This window comes from Magallana gigas, chromosome 5, assembly GCF_963853765.1.
Source record: "Magallana gigas chromosome 5, xbMagGiga1.1, whole genome shotgun sequence".
Taxonomy (NCBI): domain Eukaryota; kingdom Metazoa; phylum Mollusca; class Bivalvia; order Ostreida; family Ostreidae; genus Magallana; species Magallana gigas.
Genome location: NC_088857.1, coordinates 31389781 through 31411760, shown reverse-complemented (window position 1 = coordinate 31411760; position 21980 = coordinate 31389781). Strand labels below are relative to the sequence as shown.

General features: G+C 32.7%; 1 protein-coding gene across 4 annotated transcripts in view; it reads left to right on the top strand.

Moving 5' to 3' along the window:
* Positions 1 to 21244, top strand: part of LOC136275400 (uncharacterized) — a 28622-nt gene extending 7378 nt beyond the window's left edge. Inside the window, exons 1-13 of one of the 4 annotated variants that reach the window (XM_066084363.1) lie at positions 1444 to 1653; positions 12816 to 12887; positions 13470 to 13499; positions 13801 to 13830; positions 14543 to 14581; positions 14792 to 14854; positions 15022 to 15108; positions 15539 to 15571; positions 15758 to 15802; positions 16966 to 17317; positions 17769 to 17948; positions 18974 to 19275; positions 19494 to 21244. In XM_066084363.1, the coding sequence (XP_065940435.1) occupies positions 1631 to 1653; positions 12816 to 12887; positions 13470 to 13499; positions 13801 to 13830; positions 14543 to 14581; positions 14792 to 14854; positions 15022 to 15108; positions 15539 to 15571; positions 15758 to 15802; positions 16966 to 17317; positions 17769 to 17948; positions 18974 to 19275; positions 19494 to 20049 (1812 nt within the window). In that variant the 5' untranslated portion in view covers positions 1444 to 1630 and the 3' untranslated portion in view covers positions 20050 to 21244. Of the gene's footprint in view, positions 1 to 1443; positions 1654 to 2072; positions 2269 to 12815; positions 12888 to 13469; positions 13500 to 13800; positions 13856 to 14542; positions 14582 to 14791; positions 14855 to 15021; positions 15109 to 15538; positions 15572 to 15757; positions 15803 to 16965; positions 17318 to 17768; positions 17949 to 18973; positions 19276 to 19493 lie in introns of those variants that run through there. The other 3 variants (XM_066084364.1, XM_066084362.1, XM_066084365.1) reach the window with 3 other exon arrangements.
* Positions 21245 to 21980: the final 736 nt, after the last annotated feature.

The window sequence follows — 21980 nt, the reverse complement described above, 5'->3', positions numbered from 1 at the left end:
TATATAGAAACATTATTTTACAAGAGACAGACGAAAATGTTTATTTTTTTAATTTTATTCAGAAGTTCAATTTTAGGCTGTATAAGCCATCAGTATAATTGCATAAACCATAAATGTAATTAACAATGACGATATTAAAGATTACAAAGTAAAGATTTAGATATGTGGGGGTCTAAAATGAGGAACGAAATACTTGATTAAAAGTTGGAATATTACCATTACGTAATTCAATAATAAACTTGTTAACAAATGTTATTCTATTTGATACATAGTTTCAATGGAAAATATATACTATGATTTTATTTATACATGTAAGTATTCAATTGCATTTTGCGTGCTATATTTTTTTTTAGCCCAGCTTGATGTTCTGAACCTAACAACTGAAAGTACTTGGTGATTTATGATAGAAATCGCTATTGGTATTCAATTGCATTTTGCTTGCTATTTTTTTACTCATGTTTATGTTCTGAAACTAAAAACTGAAGTGGCCGAAAGTACTTGGTGATTTATGATAGAACTCGCTAGCGCTAAAATCTATTTTAATCAACTCTCCTATGCAGTTATTCTGGCAAACCGGAAGTGAAACAGTGTTTGAACCATAGCAAAACCATCACCGCTGACAAGACTTAGTACTCGAAAATAACCAAAAATATTCGATGTAATATATTCAGAAGCGTTGTTTTCACAGGAAACTTATCTATAAATACTTTGAAAAGAGTCAGATTTTAAATGGAACATGTACGAACAATTTAGTTACATTTTGTAGTCGTATGTATTCCTACGCCGGAGTTCAGTATTGCTTGCATACAATTATCTACAAATATTCCGATTAGTAACACATATAATGCATCGTAGAGTTTGATGGAGTTAATTTTCTCTTTCATGGGGTTTTTGTCTAAAGCTAGGAATTCTTGTCGGATAAAGCCCGATAATTCATATTAAAAAAATATTTGTAGTTATTCAAAAAAGCTTAGAAACTACTTGCCATGCGAGATTACGTATCGTTGATTTTAAAATAAACACTAATCAATAAAATCAACTCCCGTCAGTACTTCAGTACCTTGATTTTCACAGCAATATGGGGATAATGATTTCCTATTCTTTTAGCTGACATGTATAGAAACGCATCAGCTTATGAAAAATAAAACACATTTTAAAAAAAAGTATAATGCAAATTAAGCTCTTAATTAATTCATTGATTTAGATTATTCCTACCAAAGTTGTGGTATACAAAACGATTTTTTGATGTTTACTCGTATGATTGATGAAGTAATACTGGCATATATTGCTCTTTCAATAGATTTATGGTTCATAAAATGGGGACCCGACTCAAGCGAATGCCAATGGGTTTTTTCTGTTTTATGGGTCAGTTTTTAAGCACTATATTATCTACATTGAAAGATATTTCATTACAAGTCAGGTACACCGTTCAGATTTAAGTTAAAACACAGCAAAATTGCTATCTTACTATCAATTACTTTGTAACTTATCGTCAGTTTTGTAGCTTACAATACTGCAAGTTTACACAGAGTATATGAATCACTGAACCCGTTTGCCTTACGGGTTGTGCATTGCTTTACTACGTACATATGCATTCGATCGATTTGATAAAAGCTCGAAGACGGTCGACATGTCTGTATCCAAACGTAGAAGGTAAAACGCTTGTACATTTATTACTTCTTCATAAACAGGAAACTTTTCAAGTTATATTTTCGACTAATATAATTATATCATGGCACCAATTCAATTTCAAAATTGAAAGTTTGAATTTAATTACTGTTTGAAAGAAATTGACTTACAATCAATTAATGATTTTTGTTTTTAAAAAATTTGTTTTACAATTATTACATTGATGGGTAATAAAAAAAATCTACTTCCCCACGTACTTTTCTACCCTGTTGCAAATCGCTATTCTAAAATTTGGAATAAGTTAACCTTCAGATCTACCTAAAATTTGAAAGTGTGATTTGTTTAAACAATGAAATGCTTTCTTTGGTGATTCATGCAGGATATGAAGGAGGCGACATTGCAGAACAATTGTTTTCCTGCAATGATCGCTAAAAGTTGTCTTCCTGATATCACTGTTGTGTATAATGGTTGCTGTCATCGTGATCGTTGTTTTCTTCAATTCACTTATGTGAAATGATGGTTTTCTTCACGATTTTACAACGGAGAAATAATTGTTATCTTCGTGATTACACTGCTGGGTAATGATTATTGTCCTCGTGATATTACCTTTTCTGGAATGACTGTTGTTGTCTTAATTTTGTAAGTATAAAATGATCGTTGTCTTCCTGATTGCATTGCTGTTCCATGATTTTTGTCTACTTGGTTTCATTGCTGTGTTGGATTGTTGTCTTTATGATTTCACAACTGTATTTTGATGTTGTTTTACCGATTTCCCTACAGTTTCAGAATAGTTATTGTCTTGATTTCCTGCTTTGAGATGTTTGTTAAAAAGTTTTAAATTGCAAAACTTGGTAAAGGCCGATAACCTGTTATACACAACAGTACAATGTTTGTTGACTTTGCGTATAGCTAGGACACATCGCATGTTTTTCAATTTTCGGAATTTTTTAAATAAAATCATTCTATACTCATTAAAAATGAAGTTTATTATCGTTTTCATAAAATAATCTGGCTAATTCGTAAGTTTGAAAGCGATGAAATTCAAATGTCGCGATATGCATGTTTTCTCTATCGATCTACCCCCCAGATAGCAAGCTTATATTGGCCCAGCGTTGGCCCGATGTTATCATTTATGTGGGCCCAATGTCGGAAAATAACATCGGCCCAATGTAATTTTGCTCATCGGCGCAACATTGCACCAACAGGCTGGCGTGACGTTGGCCCATTGTCAGTAGATTAATAGTTTTAATGTTGGGGCAACGATTTAATCCAACCAATATTCCCCAAACTTTGTCCTTATAAAACATTCTCACAAATATTAACAGTAAGTCTAATCTTTATTGTTTTCTCACAGAAATATAACCAAGATTCAAATTTTCAAACGTTGTTTTTTTTTGTATAGTCGGTCTAAATCTATATATTATTAAATAAGCCGAAGAAGCGACGATGAAGTCGGCAATAACGATCAAATTGATCGACGTGTAAATATTGTAAACACAACTTAGTAAGGATTTTAGCTTAAATAAATTGGTTTAAGGTGTTTATTATATTAAAATATACAATAGTCATGCTTTTTGGCGTTCCTAACGACTCAGAATGTTCATTATGAAAACAATGAAAGAACGCCAAAAACCGGTATCTATCATCGGGACGCACAAGTAGTGTTTTCTTCGGCCGTAACTGGTCACAACTTTCTAAGGTTGTTTACTTCATATTACACTCTATAAATATATACATTGTATATTATAAAAGCAGGCAAGAACGTTTTCCTTTATTATCATTTTTTTCTGTAAGATCCATTCTCCGTATTTTTAATCCATTTACGTATAAATGTATATCAACTTAAACTGTCTATTTCTCGCGTAAACATTCAATATCGACAACTCGATCCTTGACTTCTCCCACAGAAAAATAAAACTCATAGAAATCTTACCACCTGTACTTCAATTATGATTTCTTCAGCAGTGAGCTATGAATGAAGAAATCATTTATTCAAAACCAACGCATACATGAACGTAGAGTTGAACAATAACAATAAGAAAACAGCTAATGAAGCGAGGCGGTATCCAAAAATGGCGTCGTCTCTTGTTATATTTTTTCTCCGATGAACTTGCGTTTTGTACACAGGTCCCTGTACATAAACTTCTATTTTTTTCTCTTTGAAAAATAAATACGATTTATTTATGAAACTATACGTATTGAATGTTTATTTATATATCCTCTCGTCGACAGATAAACCCCTATTTGTCGCAGGATTTCCCCATACTTTCGTAAGGGGAACTTGAAGAAACAACAGTCCAAATCCCCATTTTTGACGGCTAGAACACCCGCAGGAAGCACAAAACACCATCATGTCCCGTTATCGTTTTAATTTACAACTTAGAAATAAACATTTTGCGAAAACGGGCTTTTGAAGTTATCAACGAGGACAGAACTAGAGAACTAAACAGGAACTGAATTAAGATAGTGACCAAACGCATTTATTGAGATTAGTTATTCATGTGATTGGGAAAGGGGATGAATATAGGAGGAAGAAGATTGAAGGGATGTGGAAGTTAATATCATCGTTTTTTATCAGTACTGGTGGTTCAAACATGTACGACTGAATAATAAGATTCTTTGAATTTAGTCAGCATGTAAAATAAACAACGTACATGGTGAATAAATGTCAAAGATAATGCTAATCCTACAATTTGTTTACAATCAGCTGTTCGAAGAAGGTCGCATGTGACGTCACTGTACCACGTGACACCCTATCTAACAACCGAGTTTTTAAACGATCGAGGCTATAATTATACCCGCACTTTCTAAAGAAAGTTCGGGTAAATTGTTGTTACCCTGTTCCGTCCGTCTGTCCGTCCGTCCGTCCGTCTGTCACGTTTTACTTTCTCAAACTGCTCTTACATCATATAAACCAGCAAACTGGACTCTTGGAGTTTGATTTGGGGTATCATGTCGTTTTGTAAAAAGGTTTCAAAAATTCTCTGTTAGTCCTGGGGGTCAAATAATTGGTAAAAGATGACGTTTTTTCACAAAAAAACCTTCTTCCTCGAACTCCTCCTACATTTTCAACAGTAGACAAATCATCTTTTGGAATATGTTTTAGGGTATCCTATAGATGCGCAATAAGTTTCGGAATTTTCAATTTTGTCCTGGGGGTCATTTAATGGCTGAAAAATGACGTTTTTTTTTTGTTTTTTTTTTTTTACAAAAAAACTGGTTTCAAAAACGTCTTTTTTTTTTAGCAGTAGCCAAATGATCTTCTAGAATATGATTGGGGGTGTCATATTGAGGCGTGATCAGGTTCCAGAATTTTTTTTTATTATTAAGGGGATCAGTGAGCAACAAAAAAAGACGTTTTTTTGCAAAAAAATATGGTTCCCAGAACTCCTCTTACAACTTTTGGAGTAGCTACGTCATCTCTTGGGATATAATTGGGGCTGTCCTATAGATGTGCAATAAGGTTTTAAAAATTTAAATTTCATCCAGGGAGTCAAATAGTAGCAGAAAATTGACGTTTATCACTAAAAAAAAACATAGATCCTAGAACTCCTTTTATGATTTAATGGATAGACAATCATATCTTGGGATATGATAGGGACTGTTCTATAGATGTGCAGTGAGGTTTTAAAAATTTAAATTTCATCCAGGGAGTCAAGAAGTAGCAGAAAATTGACGTTTATCACTTCAAAAAAACATAGATCCTATGAACTCCTTTTATGATTTAATGGATAGACACATCATATCTTGGGATATGATAAGAACTGTTCCATAGATGTGCATTACGGTTTTGAAAAATTAAATTTAACCTTGAGGCCCATTACCTACCGGTACATACCTTTTGATGCCCTTTAAGGATCAAGAATATATATGGTTAAGGGGTGGGGATCTCAACCGTTTTCGAGATATTCGTGCACTTCCTGTTCAAGGGGGGTCATGACCACCCCTGGGGCTCATGACCTACAGTGGTAGCAACGTTATTGTTGACAAACGACACGCACGATTCTGATACACGAACGATCACGCACGATACACGAACGATCACTCTCGATACACGGACGATCACTAACTTACTGAATCTTCACGATACACGAACAAAAACGATAAAACACGCAACCGAACGATTCTACACAATTAAACACGCAAAATCAAAATTAATTTTTAAGATTAGAATTAAGGAAACGTATTTCTTTAATTTGTATTGCTTTATGTTTGTGTGTTATTGAAAAGCGGCATGTACTTTAGTCATGCACTGTTTTGTATTTTACGAGTTAACACTTTTACACATCCATACACAAATATAATGGATTCACACACAAATTAATATTTTGTCTCCATAACAAATATTAACTTCAATCATAAGTTAAAGAAAATTACGTGTAATTGAAATGACGATTATGCATAAACTACACGAAATTATTTACATACGAGTTGACTGTTTATGTAATTTAATTCTCTTACGTACGATTTAATTATGCGTGATACAGGTAAATTTGTTACCTTGTTCCATATAATTTCGATTTTTCACATCCAATATTTTCATAATGTACAGTAAATAATTGATTTAATTATTTCTATTTATTCTAAATTTTAAAGCGTCTAAATAAATTTTATTTCAAACAAATGTGTATACAATCTACTAGATAATAATGCGTATCGTATTCTCATTTGAAAGAAAAACGCTGGGAATAATCGTTTAGTTTAAAACGGGGAATGGGTAAGCTTAGCCGCTTTCATTCAACCTGTCGCTTTTGCTAATATGATTGAAATTATTTGTCAAGACACAATTGATGCTTGATATAGGCTGATTGTAAAATTTAGCAAAACTAACTCGACCGAACAAAGGATTAAATGAGCTATAGAAATAAAAAAAATTATTTAAGGACGAAAGAGAGAATGAATGTTAACAACTGTCAATGTTCTTATATAATAAAAAGTTTTAAATTCACATTGTTTTACAAAAACTACTTGTCTTTGCTTTAAGAATAAATCCTGGCATTCCGTAAAAAAGTTACAAAACGAAAAAACCGCACGATCACGCACGATCACGCACGAACACGCACGAACACGCACGGTATTAAACGCAAACCAATTTTCCTGATACACGCACGATCCCGCACGTTACACGAACGATCACCCACGTTACACGAACGATTTAACACGATTGGCTTGTCAACAATAACGTTGTTACCACTGTACATACTGTTTGATGCCCCTTGACACAAGGAACAAGAATATATATGGTTTAGGGGTGGGGATCTCAACTGTTTTGAAGATATTAAGGGACTTGCTGTTTGAGGGGGTCAGGACCACCCACAGGGCCCATGACCTACATAACATTTGATGCCCCTTGACATCAGAAACATGAATATATATGGTTAAGGGGTCATGATTATAACAGTTTCTGAGATATATGGTAATTTCAAATTCCTGGGGGGTGGGGATGACCCCAGGGGTCAGATCTAATAAACCCTATATATTGCCAGTAACAGCCAATATATGATTATGAAAACCCTATATTATTATCTTTGTCCGTTTTCAAGTTACCATTTACAATAGAGTCTACGATTCTTCCTACAAGGTTCAATGTTAGACCCCACACCCTTTTGACACCCCCTCCCCCCCCCTCCCCCGATAAGTGGTTGTCTAACCCAAAATGAGAAAAATCAAACCAGGGTGCACAACTAGATATGCAGGCCTATCATATCCTAGAGTTTTGTACAATTATGTTCAGCCATCTCTGAGAAACAAGTTCAGAGCGGGAAAGAAGAAAAAGAAGATGAAGAATAATAATACATGTATTAAGAACCGTACAAAAACAATAAGTCTCCAAACTTCATTCAGGAGACTTAATAATTAATAAAGATTAAATAGAGATAGGATCATCAAACATCAATAATTTAAAGATAATTGACAATTTCTGATTCTAAGGGGGTCAGGATGACCCCTTAGGGTCATGACTTACATGCCATAATGATCTGATGCGCCTGCATGACCTAAGGAGGAATAATATCTTTGGATTAAGGTGGGGATCTCAATGGTTTTTATGATATTTGATAATTTCAGGAAGAGCACTTGGGATCATGACCTACATACCATCTTCAATGCCTTGAACAAAGAAACAGTAATATAATATGTACATGATATATGATTCAATTTAAGAACCCAGATATAGATCAATCATCTGTTTTGTAATACTTCCTATGTATATATACATGTACATGTATTAGTTTGTGTTTTGTTCTATACTATTCATGTTCATGACTGTAGTATGGCTTAGTCTTAAAGACAACACCTGGGGGTCATTAATGTACTTAACACCAGTTGATGCTTCATAATGACTTTAGAAGATATTTTGTATTTTCCTGTTTCGTGGGGTCAGAACAGTCCCATAAGGTCATGACCTATACATTGTATTAGATGCATTATAATACCGTACATTAAGAAAGAAATACCCCTTCCTTCCTATTATAACTCATATAAAAATGATAAGTGTCTACACTTACTTACATGTAATACACATATTTAATAAGAAATTGTTTATACAGGGTCAATATGGGGTCAACTCAACAGTGCATGCAGTCTGGCAAATGAAAAAAATAACTTTTGCAACTAAAATGACAGAAACTTTACAAATGCGATAGGATAGGTAACGATGATAAGCTTATTTAAATATTAAAAGACGATGATACAGTTTGCTGTCAAAAGGAGATCACATTTAGAAAGTGAAAGTAGAAATTATATACATATGTATGTGTAACCAAAACCAGTACGACAAGGGCAATAACTCTTGTGATCAAAGTATCTCTAAAGTCAAATACTGGCTCAGTTAAAAATCAACCCAGGTAAGGGGATTCCTGAACTATGGTCAACACTTGTAATGAAAACACCAGTAAGATTTAACACAATTTATTAATGTTTATAGAGTTGATTTAAGTCAAGGATAGCAACAAGAATTTTATAATAATAGACAAAAATATGGAAATTAACAAACAGAAGTACTCAAAGGGAAAATTACTCTGAAAATATGTATAATCTGAATTTATAATGAACTGTTATTACAATAGATACTTGATAATTTAATTAAATTCTACAATTAATAAAAACAATAAGAAAATGCAAAAATGCCAAATAATTGCCAAAAATCAAAATTTGCTCCTACTGGGCCACCATAGAATCTAACAATAGATTTAATAATAACAGACGAGGAACGATGAATAAGGAACGAGCTACATCTCTATAAATATCAAATTTCTCCTCTATGACAAATGAATGTAAAAATGACTAATATGATCCTCCTTATAAAAATAAGTTATCTACAACACCTTGAACCAGGACTGGGAAAGGGAAAACCTATCTAAACTTACACTCCAAACCCTAAGGAAAATCTGTATTATAAAAAAAATGCTTTAAACCCTACAAAAATGAACTAAATCCTAACTCTACATAAATCATGCTTTCTTATGCTAAACCTAACTCTAACCTATTCATAGCTGTAAAACCAAGAGGTTTAAGTGCCAAGAATAGAAAGGGAGACTTACCATAAGGTAATCACTCCCCAACCCAAGTAAAGAAAACTGACCGAACACTCTCTTATATATACCTGTATTCTATTCACTAATTTTAACCAATGAAAACCAAAGAAACTAGAGTAACTTAGCCAATCAGAGAACAGGTAACTTTATAACTTAGGCAAAAGTGACAACATGGATACTATTTCCTGTAGAAGTGTAACTATAAATAGGATAATTTTTAACTTGTTCAAAATATGAGAGTAGAAAGAATTAAATGATCAACAGAAAGTATTTGAACCTTAAGAATGACAATAAACTGTTTAAACTGTAAAAACTTTAAGAAAAATGCAAACTGTATAATGAAAATAAACTAATTTGTTACATATGTATGCTGGCAGGAATCCCATGCTGGCATCTCATTATATTGTGCTACTGCTACTACATGTATTATGCTTACCTAAATTGGTCAACATCATAATCATGATAATCCAATTAAAACACAATAATGAATTCCTTTAGCAGATCTTAACTACCGTAATCCTTTTCTGCATACGGAAAACACATACATGTATGTATGGGTGTTGCTAAAACGCGGAACGGAAAACGGAACGGAATGGAAAATATCATCACGTTTATCGCTTAAAAAGGGTATAGACTGGCCAGACACGATTTACTTTGTATCTTTTATTTATATCTAATGAATGATTATCAACATGTTGCTATTTTATTAATATTCATATGAATGTCTATCAATTATAGCATTGTATTCATTCGGCTTTAGTTGAGTACGAAACGGAAAAATCAAATGTATACGAATTGTGAAACATTAACATGATTAAACGAGCAAATTAGCTATAACTTTTTACTTATTTCTCTTATATGGTATTGCTGGCATATTAGCGTGACGTATGCAGTTAGTGAAAGCGTTTTATGCGTGTTTTGAGTATTTTTATATTATTTCCAAATATGATGTACATGAATATACTTACATCAAAATTGAATTTTCGGTGTTCTAGACGATCTTTTATCATACAGACGATACAGTATCATTGAGATGGAAGAAAAAAACCGTAGGACTGACGACATTAAAAATTAAAATACAGTAAACATTAAAATACCCGGTAATTTGTGAAACTGGTAATTTGTGAAACTAGTATTTTTAGCAATGCAATTTTGTTTACGTTTGCGTTACAAAGCATGCAGTTGTTTATTCCAGCAGCTATATACATATGATCCGAATAGAGAGCTCTAGACGTTGCCTGGTTTGATTTTCCGATTATATATTGGGACTATAGTCTGTCGATCCCAAAATATTCATGCAGCACATTTGGACGATTTATAATGGAAAATGTTGACATTTTTCTCCATTTGGAAGGCACTCAGAAGACCTTGCACAATTTTTCAACACTATCATCCGGGTCTGTTAAAATGCAAAACCCCGTAGACTTCTTTATTTTTAGCCGTGTATTTTTACCAGCTGATAAGCTAGAGAGGACGTTTTAAAGAAAGAATAATGAGAATGTTTAATGCTTCTAAAAGAGAATCGCTTGAACCCTGAGGTATATATAAATATACAGCAAAAAGTGAATCGTGGATATTTTGGGACAGAATATAGTGGTCAATGCATGTACTGTTAATTTTGAGGAAATAAATATTCTTGAATAAATAATCTAATATTGCTAATCTTTTAAAAAATATTAAAAAGGTACATAAAGTATATCGTTTTAACATACTTAACAAATCTATGAGGTAAATAACATTAGATAAGATTTTCCGTTTTCTTTCCGTTCCGCGTTTTAGCAACACCCATTTATGTATACACGTGAACCCATCAAATCGAAGAGCTGGGTAAAACTAGTACCCGCTAATGAGACATGCAAACCCGTGTTGTGTACGTAACTTCAGACAAAGATCAGTCATTTGTAACATGCATTTTTTTTTATGATCTATTCTTCAAATCCACTTGCACTATTTTATTAGGTAAATAACAGCTTTAAGGTGATGCAGGACACCTGCATATTGTGATGTACATGTATACTTCCTATTGAGATAAACAATAAAGTATGTTGAATATTGATTAAATATTTACCCCCCAAATAATGTTACCTAACATTGAAGCGCAATGGGTTAGAGCGTTTACATGTCTGTAGGGGCATTGGGGTCCAAGGTGTATTTTTGGTAATTTACGAATTTTCATGGGGAGGGGGGTCTGGACCCCTCACTCCCACTCCTTCTCTAAATCTGTGCACACGATGATGTTCATGTAGGCACATAGAAGCAAATCTAAAACCGGCAACCGCCACGGGGAGGGGGCATAATTTAATTTTTAATTTTGTTTGTAATATGTAAATTATATATACCATTATACTTCCTATGACATAAAATGTTAAGATTATTGATTAACTGAAAATTCACTGCAAACAGTTCTACCCCAAATTGCACAAAAGTGCTGCTCATGTCACGATGTGTATTATCATATGGGCAGGGATCTCATCCTTCAGTTATGAAAATTATAATTTTTAAATGTATTACCGGAGTTTGCATGTAGCCTTCATTTTTAATTAAACTGGTACAAAACAGTGTTATTTAGGGGCAAACACATGGTGCGGGTATTACTGTCTAATGGCAGCATCTAGTTTAAATTGATATTATGGCTAATTACCGCTTTTCTACCGTTAACAAACTGTTAGAAGTAATTATTTGGTACACAAGGAAGCCAAAAAATGTAAAATGTCCCATACTTTTGAATCATGCGATATGTCCTTGTTACTACACCGGCTTTGGGCTATTGTTTTCTAATTTCACTTTTTTTTTGTATATGATTGTTGTCTTTTGGTCTCACTGTAATAATACTTGGTTAATATATTCCCCCCTCACTATTTGTTTAATACAGTTTCCTGAATGCATGTACATGTACATCTATTAGTACAATGTATATAAAAAAATTATAATCTAATTGTATATAGGGGCCCAATTGATATCACAAACGGTATATTTTTGTTCATAGGTAAAGTTTATATCGACTAATTTTAACTTGTGCGTGTGTGTGTGTGTGTGGGGGGGGGGGGGGGGGGGGGGGGGGGTAATCGTAACGTTGAGATGTCAAGTTTACATCTATAAGTTAGTTTTAGAGTAATGGAAGTTGATAATTTAATGCCCTTATACCAACACCCACCTTTTTCACATGTAGCTTTATGGAAGTCAAGTAAAGAGTTTTAAATTTCTTCGAACATTGGAAGTAACATGCCTTAAGCTTCACTAATTTTGATATTAACATGATCAAGTATGACGTTCATACAAAAATACCATGTAAAACTTAGCCTCACTAATAAGGGAATTTGACTTTTAAAATTCTATATAAAAATGCCACTATAACATATTTTAATGACACTAAAGTATGCAAACTAAGTATTCTCCTAGCTCAGATCCAAAGACATTGACATTGCTATAATTATTCACATTGGAGATAAATTGATTGAAATTGGTTAGAACCTGTTTGGAAGTCAGTTGCTATGTGGACCCAATTTTCTTATTTAGAAACAAGGGAGAAAATTGTCAATGTAATACATGTAGTTGATTGTTGTCTTTTTCTTAATTTTTTTCTGCTGTTTTATGGTTGTTTTCTTCTTGAATTACGATAAATAAAAACGAAATCATAACTCTTGATTTCAGTCGAAGAAGCATATATAAAGACGAGGGAGAAGATGACGACGATGTGAACAAAGGCTCCGATTTTGTGTCTGTGTATGTATCTTTTGAGCCTGTAATTACTATATATAACGTAATCCGTCAACCATGGTTAAAATGTTTGACAAAACCCGCCTGAATTGTCTTTTTAAATGACACGACAAATCATTAGCAGATATTTGACGCGTAAAACAAAAAGTCAGGTAACTATACGAACCAAATTAAAGGACCATTATGTAAGGATGCATAAAAAAATTCGTCCTGTTGTACTGAACGCATCTTCGCATCTTATTCTTTTGAACAAGACCTCTTCATTTTAATGTGAAAAAGTCGCCTAAGTCCTCTTTAAGTACAATTTTAAGTAAAGCTTTCACATGACAGTAATATGTAATATTGAGAGTTTTTATGACCATTTATGCAAAATGATATTACTCATTTTCCAAATATTAGAAAATTATAAAAATATGAAGAAATGAATATGATTTTCGATTAAAAATGTCAGCTATTTTTTACCTTTTTGTTCAACATTCAAAATGTTATCACAAATTCATAGTTATATTGATATTATTATATTCGACATAATTTATTTCTTTATTTAGTAATTAACATTTGTTTTAATTGATTCATTGTATCTTTCAGTGTATCTGATGTCTCCTCAGATATTGAAAGGTGAGTTCGATCTTGTGAACCAGTGTCTTAAATCAACGATTAAACGAAATTCTTTCGTGCAGAAATTGATGTGCAAAACTAAACTCAAATCGTTTTCGAATATTTTTTTTTTCACTGAGGAAATATCATTCATATAAAAACTGTTAAATCTTAAAATCAGTAATATTATTTATTAATTTTCATATATATATATATATATATATATATATATATATATATATATATATATATATATATATATATATATATATATATATATGATATTATTATTCATCCATATGATAACATTTTCACATTTTAGTGACTACGATGTCTCACCAGATTTTGAAAGGTATAATTCTATTATTTCGAAAAAGGTATGTAAAGTACTAGTACACTGTAAAAAATTCACAAGGAACTTAGAAACAGGATAACCCATCTTTTATCAAAATTTAATATGCAGACATAACAACTGAAATGAATACGCTTGTCCCAAGAACGTCCTGTTTGACAAGTTTTGATGTGTATTGTAGAGTCAAAATTTCCTGAGTTATCAAATCAGAGTTTGTGTTGTTCGTATGTAATATGCATAAGAATTATTCATTGATGTCCTGTCGAGATTAATTTTTATACTTTCTTTATCTCATTTGCAAAGAACACTAAGGGAGGATACCTGCCCTTTTATGTTATAGGCACCGGGGCCATAAAACTTGGACGAGCTCACTTTTGATCTCAGTCCCATTTTTCCACTACTAGTATATATTTCGGTGAAACCATATATTTCTTGTAAAAAAGTGAGACTGAGATCAAAAGTGAGCTCGTCCAAGTTTTATGGCCCCGGGGACAGAGATAATTCCACAAACACTGCATAATGAGCAGGATATTTTTCGAAAATTTGGCTCCCCTCCCCTATATTTCATAAATTATGAATTATTGATGTAAATTCTTGTGTAAGACTGAATAACCATAAATTTACCTGTCAAAAATTGAACAACTGCGAATTCTTACTATTTGATTGTACATTTGTATTTCCAAAATTTCATTTGTTTTCTTTTTAATTGTAGCGATTCTGAAAATGAAAGGCAAGATATAAAGCCAATGAGGTATTTATTTACGATTCTCAAAGTGATATACATGTATATGATCTTTCTTTATGACTAATAACTAGGCAATAATCTGGAATTAAGATAAAATGGAATTGCTTTATAATTATTTTATTTTATTAAATATTCAGGTTACATGTATTTTCTTATCTTTACATCAATGCTAGGATACTAGGACGTTAAGTTGTGTACTAGTATTTTATTTTCAAGCAATGGTGAAGACGAAGTCGAGAAACTTTTGGCAGGATGTAAAGGGCTTTACACAGTTCGAACGTAAGGAAAATGTGGTTCATTTAGAACTGCATTTGCTCAAATGATTGACCAAACCATTTTGATCGAACGATAGTTTTGGGAAAATGTAGTTATTAAAAACAGTAACTACAGAATAAATACCAGAATGAATAAAAGGCAGGGTAAAAGTGTATCTCTAAACGTTTCAGGGAAGTATCCACACCCCGCAAACCATTGGTAGGGGTTGACTTTGATCCAGCATGGGACAAAAAGATAGCAGGGGGAAACGATGCTCGGTAATGCTTTAAAAATGAGAATTATCGTCTCAGTGCAACCTTTTTTGTGTAAATTTTATAGTTGCATCGTAGTTTGTTAATCCTAAAAATTTAGGGTTGATTCTGCTAAACAGTAATCATTTTATCATTTTTAGTTATAAGACCATTTTCTTTAAGGCATTCAGAAGTTGGAGTTCTATTCGCTTTTCGCTATTCACTATTCGAATAGCGAATAGAATTCTGTGGTCGGTTCGCTATTCAAATTACCGTAAACATGCTAATAAACGAAAATTCAAAATTTCCCTTTTTCTGAATGCCTTTCTTTAATTATACCTATTAAAGCAATGAATTTCAAATTCATAAAAATTACCGACCATATGCATGAAAACTTGTTGCAACAATGAAATGTTTTTTAAATAAACAATGCAATCTATTTTCTCATTTTTGTTAGACAAGACGACTTTTTGGCAGAGGAGGTAACGAGGTAAGTAACTATTAGTTACTATTAGTCAGGTAATTGTACCAAACTAAAAATCGGAAATAGGAAGTTGACATGTAAATGTATGTAAGACTGAGCAGTCATGAAATTCACAAACATTGATCCGCCACTGTTTTTAAATGACTCAAACATTTTATGGTCATTCTATTGTTTGTTTTTTTATCTTTTAAGTTGTAGTGATTCCGAGAGTGAAAAAGAAGATGATAAGACAACGAGGTATAAATTATATTCTAATACCATTTTATTGCAAAGCTATTATTGTTTGAGCGAATGTTTTAGGATGATAACAATATCAACTGTTTTCTCCATATAAAACATTTCTTAGTTATTATTGACCTTTATAACAATCCGAACTGCTGATTGCCATGACTAAACAACATCTTTATATACTGTTTACTAGGTAATTTTCGCCCCTTGATTTTTATTTTGTTTATTGTTTTTTTCTCTTCTGCAAACGGTTTTGTCCAGACACAGCAAGAAATAGATATATTTTCGATTAACATAGTATATAGTTTTGAATTTGTCCAATCTTAAATTTGCCCACTAACAACGATAGTGAGAAGGAGCGAAAATAAAACTTAGACGAAAATATCACAGTAGAAATTAGATTGATCATAATTACAATAAGTATTGTTTTTTTACTACAAAGATATAAAAACGTTTACAGTCGTGTATTTGCATCTCCCGAGTGTTTCCTAGACTTTTTTTCACAAAATTCCGATTGTGTTTATACGTTTTGTCTGTGTATAAATGTGAGTACTTCAAAATGTTAGTGTCATTCATCGAGCTTTTGTTTTCATTTTGAATGTTGAAGTTAAATTTCCAGTTTTATACCTAAAATGAATGTGTTCAGCGTTAGCAACTGATTATTTATGCTTGAATTGAAATGATAGACAAATCAGCTTGAAAAACATTTTTACTGGTATATCGAACCTATGTAAACAAAAACAGGCCACATAATGGTTTACATGAAAAAGAATTATGAGCCCTGTATCTTGCTAATAACTCTACAAATGAATCTCAAATTGCATTTGATCATTAGAAATACATTCTTAAAAAATGTAAATAATAAAAACAGAAAAATAGAATTTGACAAAAATCATGACCATGCCCCTTGAAATAATTTCGTCATGGGCGACGGCTGCGGACACACTTGCATCTTCTAAAAAAAGGATTTTCATCATTTTTGACTTCATCATAATGTTAAAGTAATATTTCCCTTTTGAAAACAAAATAAAAGAGTACGACTTGGTACGTTTTACCCAGACTTGTTTAAGATACAATATGTGTAATAGTAATTTCATGAGTTTTTAAAAACTTTTGAATTTAGGGCATATATTGAAAGAAACTACCTATTTAAAAATGTTTTATTCCTTTAGGTTAAACCCTGTGGTCGCTTGCATATCTAAAATGACACTGTCCCCTGATATTACCCTCGAGTACCCCGATAATTACCACGTGGATCGTACTCGAGCAATCACGTGGTCACAGGAAAAGAGGGCTGACGAACTAAGGGACACCACTCTGCGATTCATGGAGAAAATGTGCACGGATATTTACACTTTAGTTGATAAAAGAGACAAGAAGAAAGTTCTAGTGTTTAATCAGTCAGATGAAGCACTGGTCACCTTTTCTGTCAAAGTTAATAAAGACGAAAAAGAAGAAGGATATAGGTATGAGGCAAGGATAAAGAACAAGTCCAACTGGATATCCAGAGTGGCCCATTGCGAGGTACTTTCATATTACACACATGTATGTGCCAACGATGCTTTCAGACTGTAACGAATGTTACAAAAAACTACTAAGTGATTTCAAAAACCCTTGTTACATGTTCATACACAATGAAGTATAATGTCAATCAGAAAACAAGTTCTACAAAAGCATCGTCATATTATTGAAAAACATAAAAACCAGTCACAGAACTCATATATATTCTAATGATATTAAAACTGAAGCCTTATTACTTTTGCTAGTTTTGGCTATATGATGATTTTCAAGCTAAGGACTGAAAATCTATCAAAATGGTGTGGAACTTTTGACTGGACTCCAAAGAACCCCCTATTATATTCATGATTGAGATGTAATCATTTAAAGTAGTAACATTTATGCGTATGAACAAATATTGGTTGAACTGTGATACATATATTCAATTAAGTCCCATTCATCGTATTTATTTTGAAAGGGGGACGAAATAAAATTCCATGCAACAGAAATCGAGTCCTTCTACATAATCAAAATCCCTCAAAAGGAAAAGGAAATCATTAAACCCGAGGGAAACATTCTCTCTTTTAAACACTCAAAGAAGGTGTCTCTCGATATGCCATTACAAACTGTGGATACACCTCAGGACATTGATTTGCAGGTAAATACATGTATAAGCCGACCTCAGCTAAATTTTAGTACATGTGTATGTTAAAACAACGTGTGATAAATATGAAAACACCATATAAATAAGTGAATTAATTACCCGTTTTCTTTGAATTAAAACAAAGTTATCTTTAAGTTACTCAAAACTTACGCCATTCAAGATATTGCGATATTAAAGTCTTATTAGGTATGTGTAGGTAAAATAGATGCTATAGGAAATTAAAACGAAGTCTTTAGAATTAATGATACTTGAAAAACTTTTATTAAGTTCCTTTGCCAATGTGACGTTCTACTTATCTATTAAAAGAGAAGGAGCTATTCTGTCATCCTCTCTATGAATTTAACATGCAATACCGTGCCATTGGGAAAATTAGATAATTAAAATTTGCCTGTTTTCTGCAAGCTACAAAATTCCATACAATAGACTGGATCATAAAATAAGGGATAAAAAAGAAATGTGTTCACTAAATGAAAATGCGACTGAAATTTGACTAAATGTTTGGGTATGCATATACAATATATCATATCTAATCTAATTATATCTAAAGCCTCGAATCCATTGGCTATGCTTATAAGTTGCTTGAAATCTTAAAAGTTTGAACCATATGTCGAATGAAGGTTTTTATTGTGTCTCCAATGGCCCGTACTAATACATTACATAGAATTCCAAAGTCTCGGCTTGGAAGGAAATAAATTATGTTTATGTTGTTTTTGTGTTAGGTTTAAATGTTAAGGACATTATTAGTTATTTTTTGTCTTATAAATTGCAATTAACCTCCAATGCTCTATCAGCTTTAAAAAAATATCACATTGGTGAACATTTTCTGCAACTATATCGGCGATGAAAGTCATAGGGACTACTAGCCTTAGGTGTTGAAAGTTACCCTTCATTTTGAAGCAGTTTGTATTATTATGCTGATTGACATGCTACGTAAAAAAAATTATGAGTTAAACATGTATTTCTTTAATCTCATAACCCTCATTATGAGTTTCTGTTCATGATATTTATATTTATTGTAGCTCAGTAATGTGGACAAACGTGCAATGGTGAAACGTCACAGTTTATTCCCAGAGAAGTTCAAACTTCAAAAAATATCTCAGAGGTTGTTTGTCGAGCATGACATTGATAAGTTTAACAAAGCCTTTTCTGTGAAGCTAGACTTAGAGAGTTTCCGAGACAGCACAGACGCTGGCACACTAGAACCTGTGGCAATCCTGTGGGATGGAGAGGAACCTACGATAAAGCCCAAGAATGAGTGTTCTTTGAGTTACAAAAAGAACAGAGTTGTCATGACAATGAAGAATTTACCAAATAAATCAGGGTAAAGGGTTTTTATCTGAATTCTAAATAATAAGGTTGGTTGTTTAACTGGACTTCAACTAACACATCTCAATTATAATCGTACTGCAGTATCTTACATCAACACCTTAATTCAATTCTTGATAAAGTAGACATTTTGATCATAACAATAAATACATGCATCAGGAATATTTTTAAAAGGTAGTCACAATATATATATATATATATTATCTGTTTTAGATTATCAGTTGGTTTAGTTGCCCCTGGGGTAGTAGACAAAGATGAGGTCAAATTAGCCTACGCCGACGTTTTCCTGTGTAAGATAACCATTCATATAAAGATTGTCAATCCTCAAGAAGCCATGCTCTATATCAACTGCGTCATGATAGAAAACTTACCAACCTTCCTTAAACAAACTCAGTCCCTGGATTTGATAGGTACATCCGAAGACTTCTATTTGAAAAATTTTCATAGAATTCGTGCTCATCTATCAGGAAATTCCGAGCGGAAAAAATCAAGAAAACAAAACAAGCTCGATTGTTTCATAGTGTTTTCAAATCGAGCAAAGGAGAATTGTTTGTCTTTTACAATATCAAAGCAAACACGGTTGGGTGGGAGTCCGACTACGGTTTTGGAATTAAGTTTAGACAGTGGTCACAAGAAGAAAATACATCGACAAGAGTTTGACCCGTGGATGCTCATAGGAAAAAAACCCGGATTTCCTGATAAAAACCCTGCACTCAGATTATCTAAAGGACTAACATTTGATGATTTTAAATCACCAAGGCCATTTTAAATGTTTTGTAATTTGAACTTTGTTTTTCAAATTGTCAACATTTCGGGTGGTCTATTTCTGAAAGAACACACAAAACATACTTAATGCAACCAGTTTTAACACCATTTTTTTTCTAGATTTGACTATCCTTACATTTTGATGCAAACAACATTTAACTAACGTCTTCTAAGTACGGAAGTTTAATACCAACATAAACTTTTTTTATTCATATAAATAAACCATTTATCAGTGTATGTTTGTAAGGTAGTTCATGTATTCTTAATTTTGTGGATCAATCTTTAAACATTCTACAGTTATAGCACCGCTTTTTAAAATAGGAGAAAGATGTTTAATACTCAAAATATCAACAACATGTCCTCTTCACAAAAAAAACATATTAAAAGCTATGTTGACATAGTTAAAAAATACTTGACATTAGGATTAGAAACAATGAACGGTGTAAAGAAGTTCTTTTTAAAGACGTGTTTTTTTTAAATAAACTCCACAACACACACAAACTTGACCACTATCCAAAAATTCAGATACTTAGTCACGCAATTTTTTTTAAAATTCCTTATGTCTCGAACAGTCCAAAAATATAATATTTTTTTTAAATTACAATACAATGTCTGATGTGAATAACATTTTTACACAACTAAAATTAAGGAATCTCGCAAATTATTGTCATATCAATAATTAAAACTCTTAATCCAAACTCATCAGACAAATCTTTACAAGCAATAAAAGTAATTTAAACTAACAAACGCCAAAGGATAAACGTGAACACCCAGTGGTTGTACTTACTTACTTTGGCCTGTCGTTCCGTGAGGACCTTATGGCATCAAAGACTGCCCTCCAACAAACATGGTTCTAGGCTACTTGTGCTGCAAAGTTCCAGATCATGTCTTCTTTAAATCATCCTCCGTGTCCCGCCTACAGGCGTTTCCGCGACGTTCCCTCTTTCTTTCTCTTGACCTGCGAGTTCCGGGGAAGGGCTTGGCGTGTGGTGTTGAATGTTGGCTTCCTTAGAGTGTGTCCAATCCAGCCCAAGTTCAGTCTAATTTGTATGCCCATTGGCTCCTGTCACGCTCTCTTCCCAAAGTTCTTCATTTGTGATCCTTTCAGGCCATCGGATGTTGAACAAGCGCCCGAGACATATATAGTAAAATGCCTGGATCTTCTGGAGAGTCGTTTTGCTCATTCTCTATGTCTCTACTCCATACAATATGGCTGACTTCATATTGGAGTTGAGTATCCGCTGTTTGGTAGTAGTGCAAATGTTTCTTCAGGCCAAGATGTTCTATAGAATAGTAAATGCAGTCTCTGTAACTGGATTGTTTCTGCCCGAAACTTACCAAAACTGTTGCCAAAGGATACAAAAGCATGAAAAATGAGATTCTACATGATGTTTTGTACGCTGCAAATTGTGCATACAAAAACAGGACATTGCCTTTTTAATCACTTAAGATCTCATACAAGCGATATTGTGATAATGAGTGTTCAACCAAGTAGTCTACAAGACCCATTAATAAAGGATTTTGCTGTTTAACATTTTTAAAAATTTCTTTAAATTTCTTATATATCATCTTGATTTATCTCAGTTTCCAAAATGCTGTATTATATATATGAGTTGATAGCATTATAACCCTTTTATTGAATATTTTAATGGAGTAGAATATTTTCTTAAGAATGTGTGACCCTCTTCACTGCGTAGCAATGCATTGATGTAATATTTTGATAGTATCTTTAGAAAAAAAAGAAATCGACGTCATACATGTATTCTTATTTCATATTCTGTACCAAATGCGGTAGATAGCTATTTACGGGTATTATCTATAAAGATAAAGAGATAAACATGCAAGTTGGAGAATATTGCAGACAAATTTAATATTGGGAACAGGGGCCTGACATATTCAAAATAAAAAAAAAGGTTAGTACTCAAGTATTATATT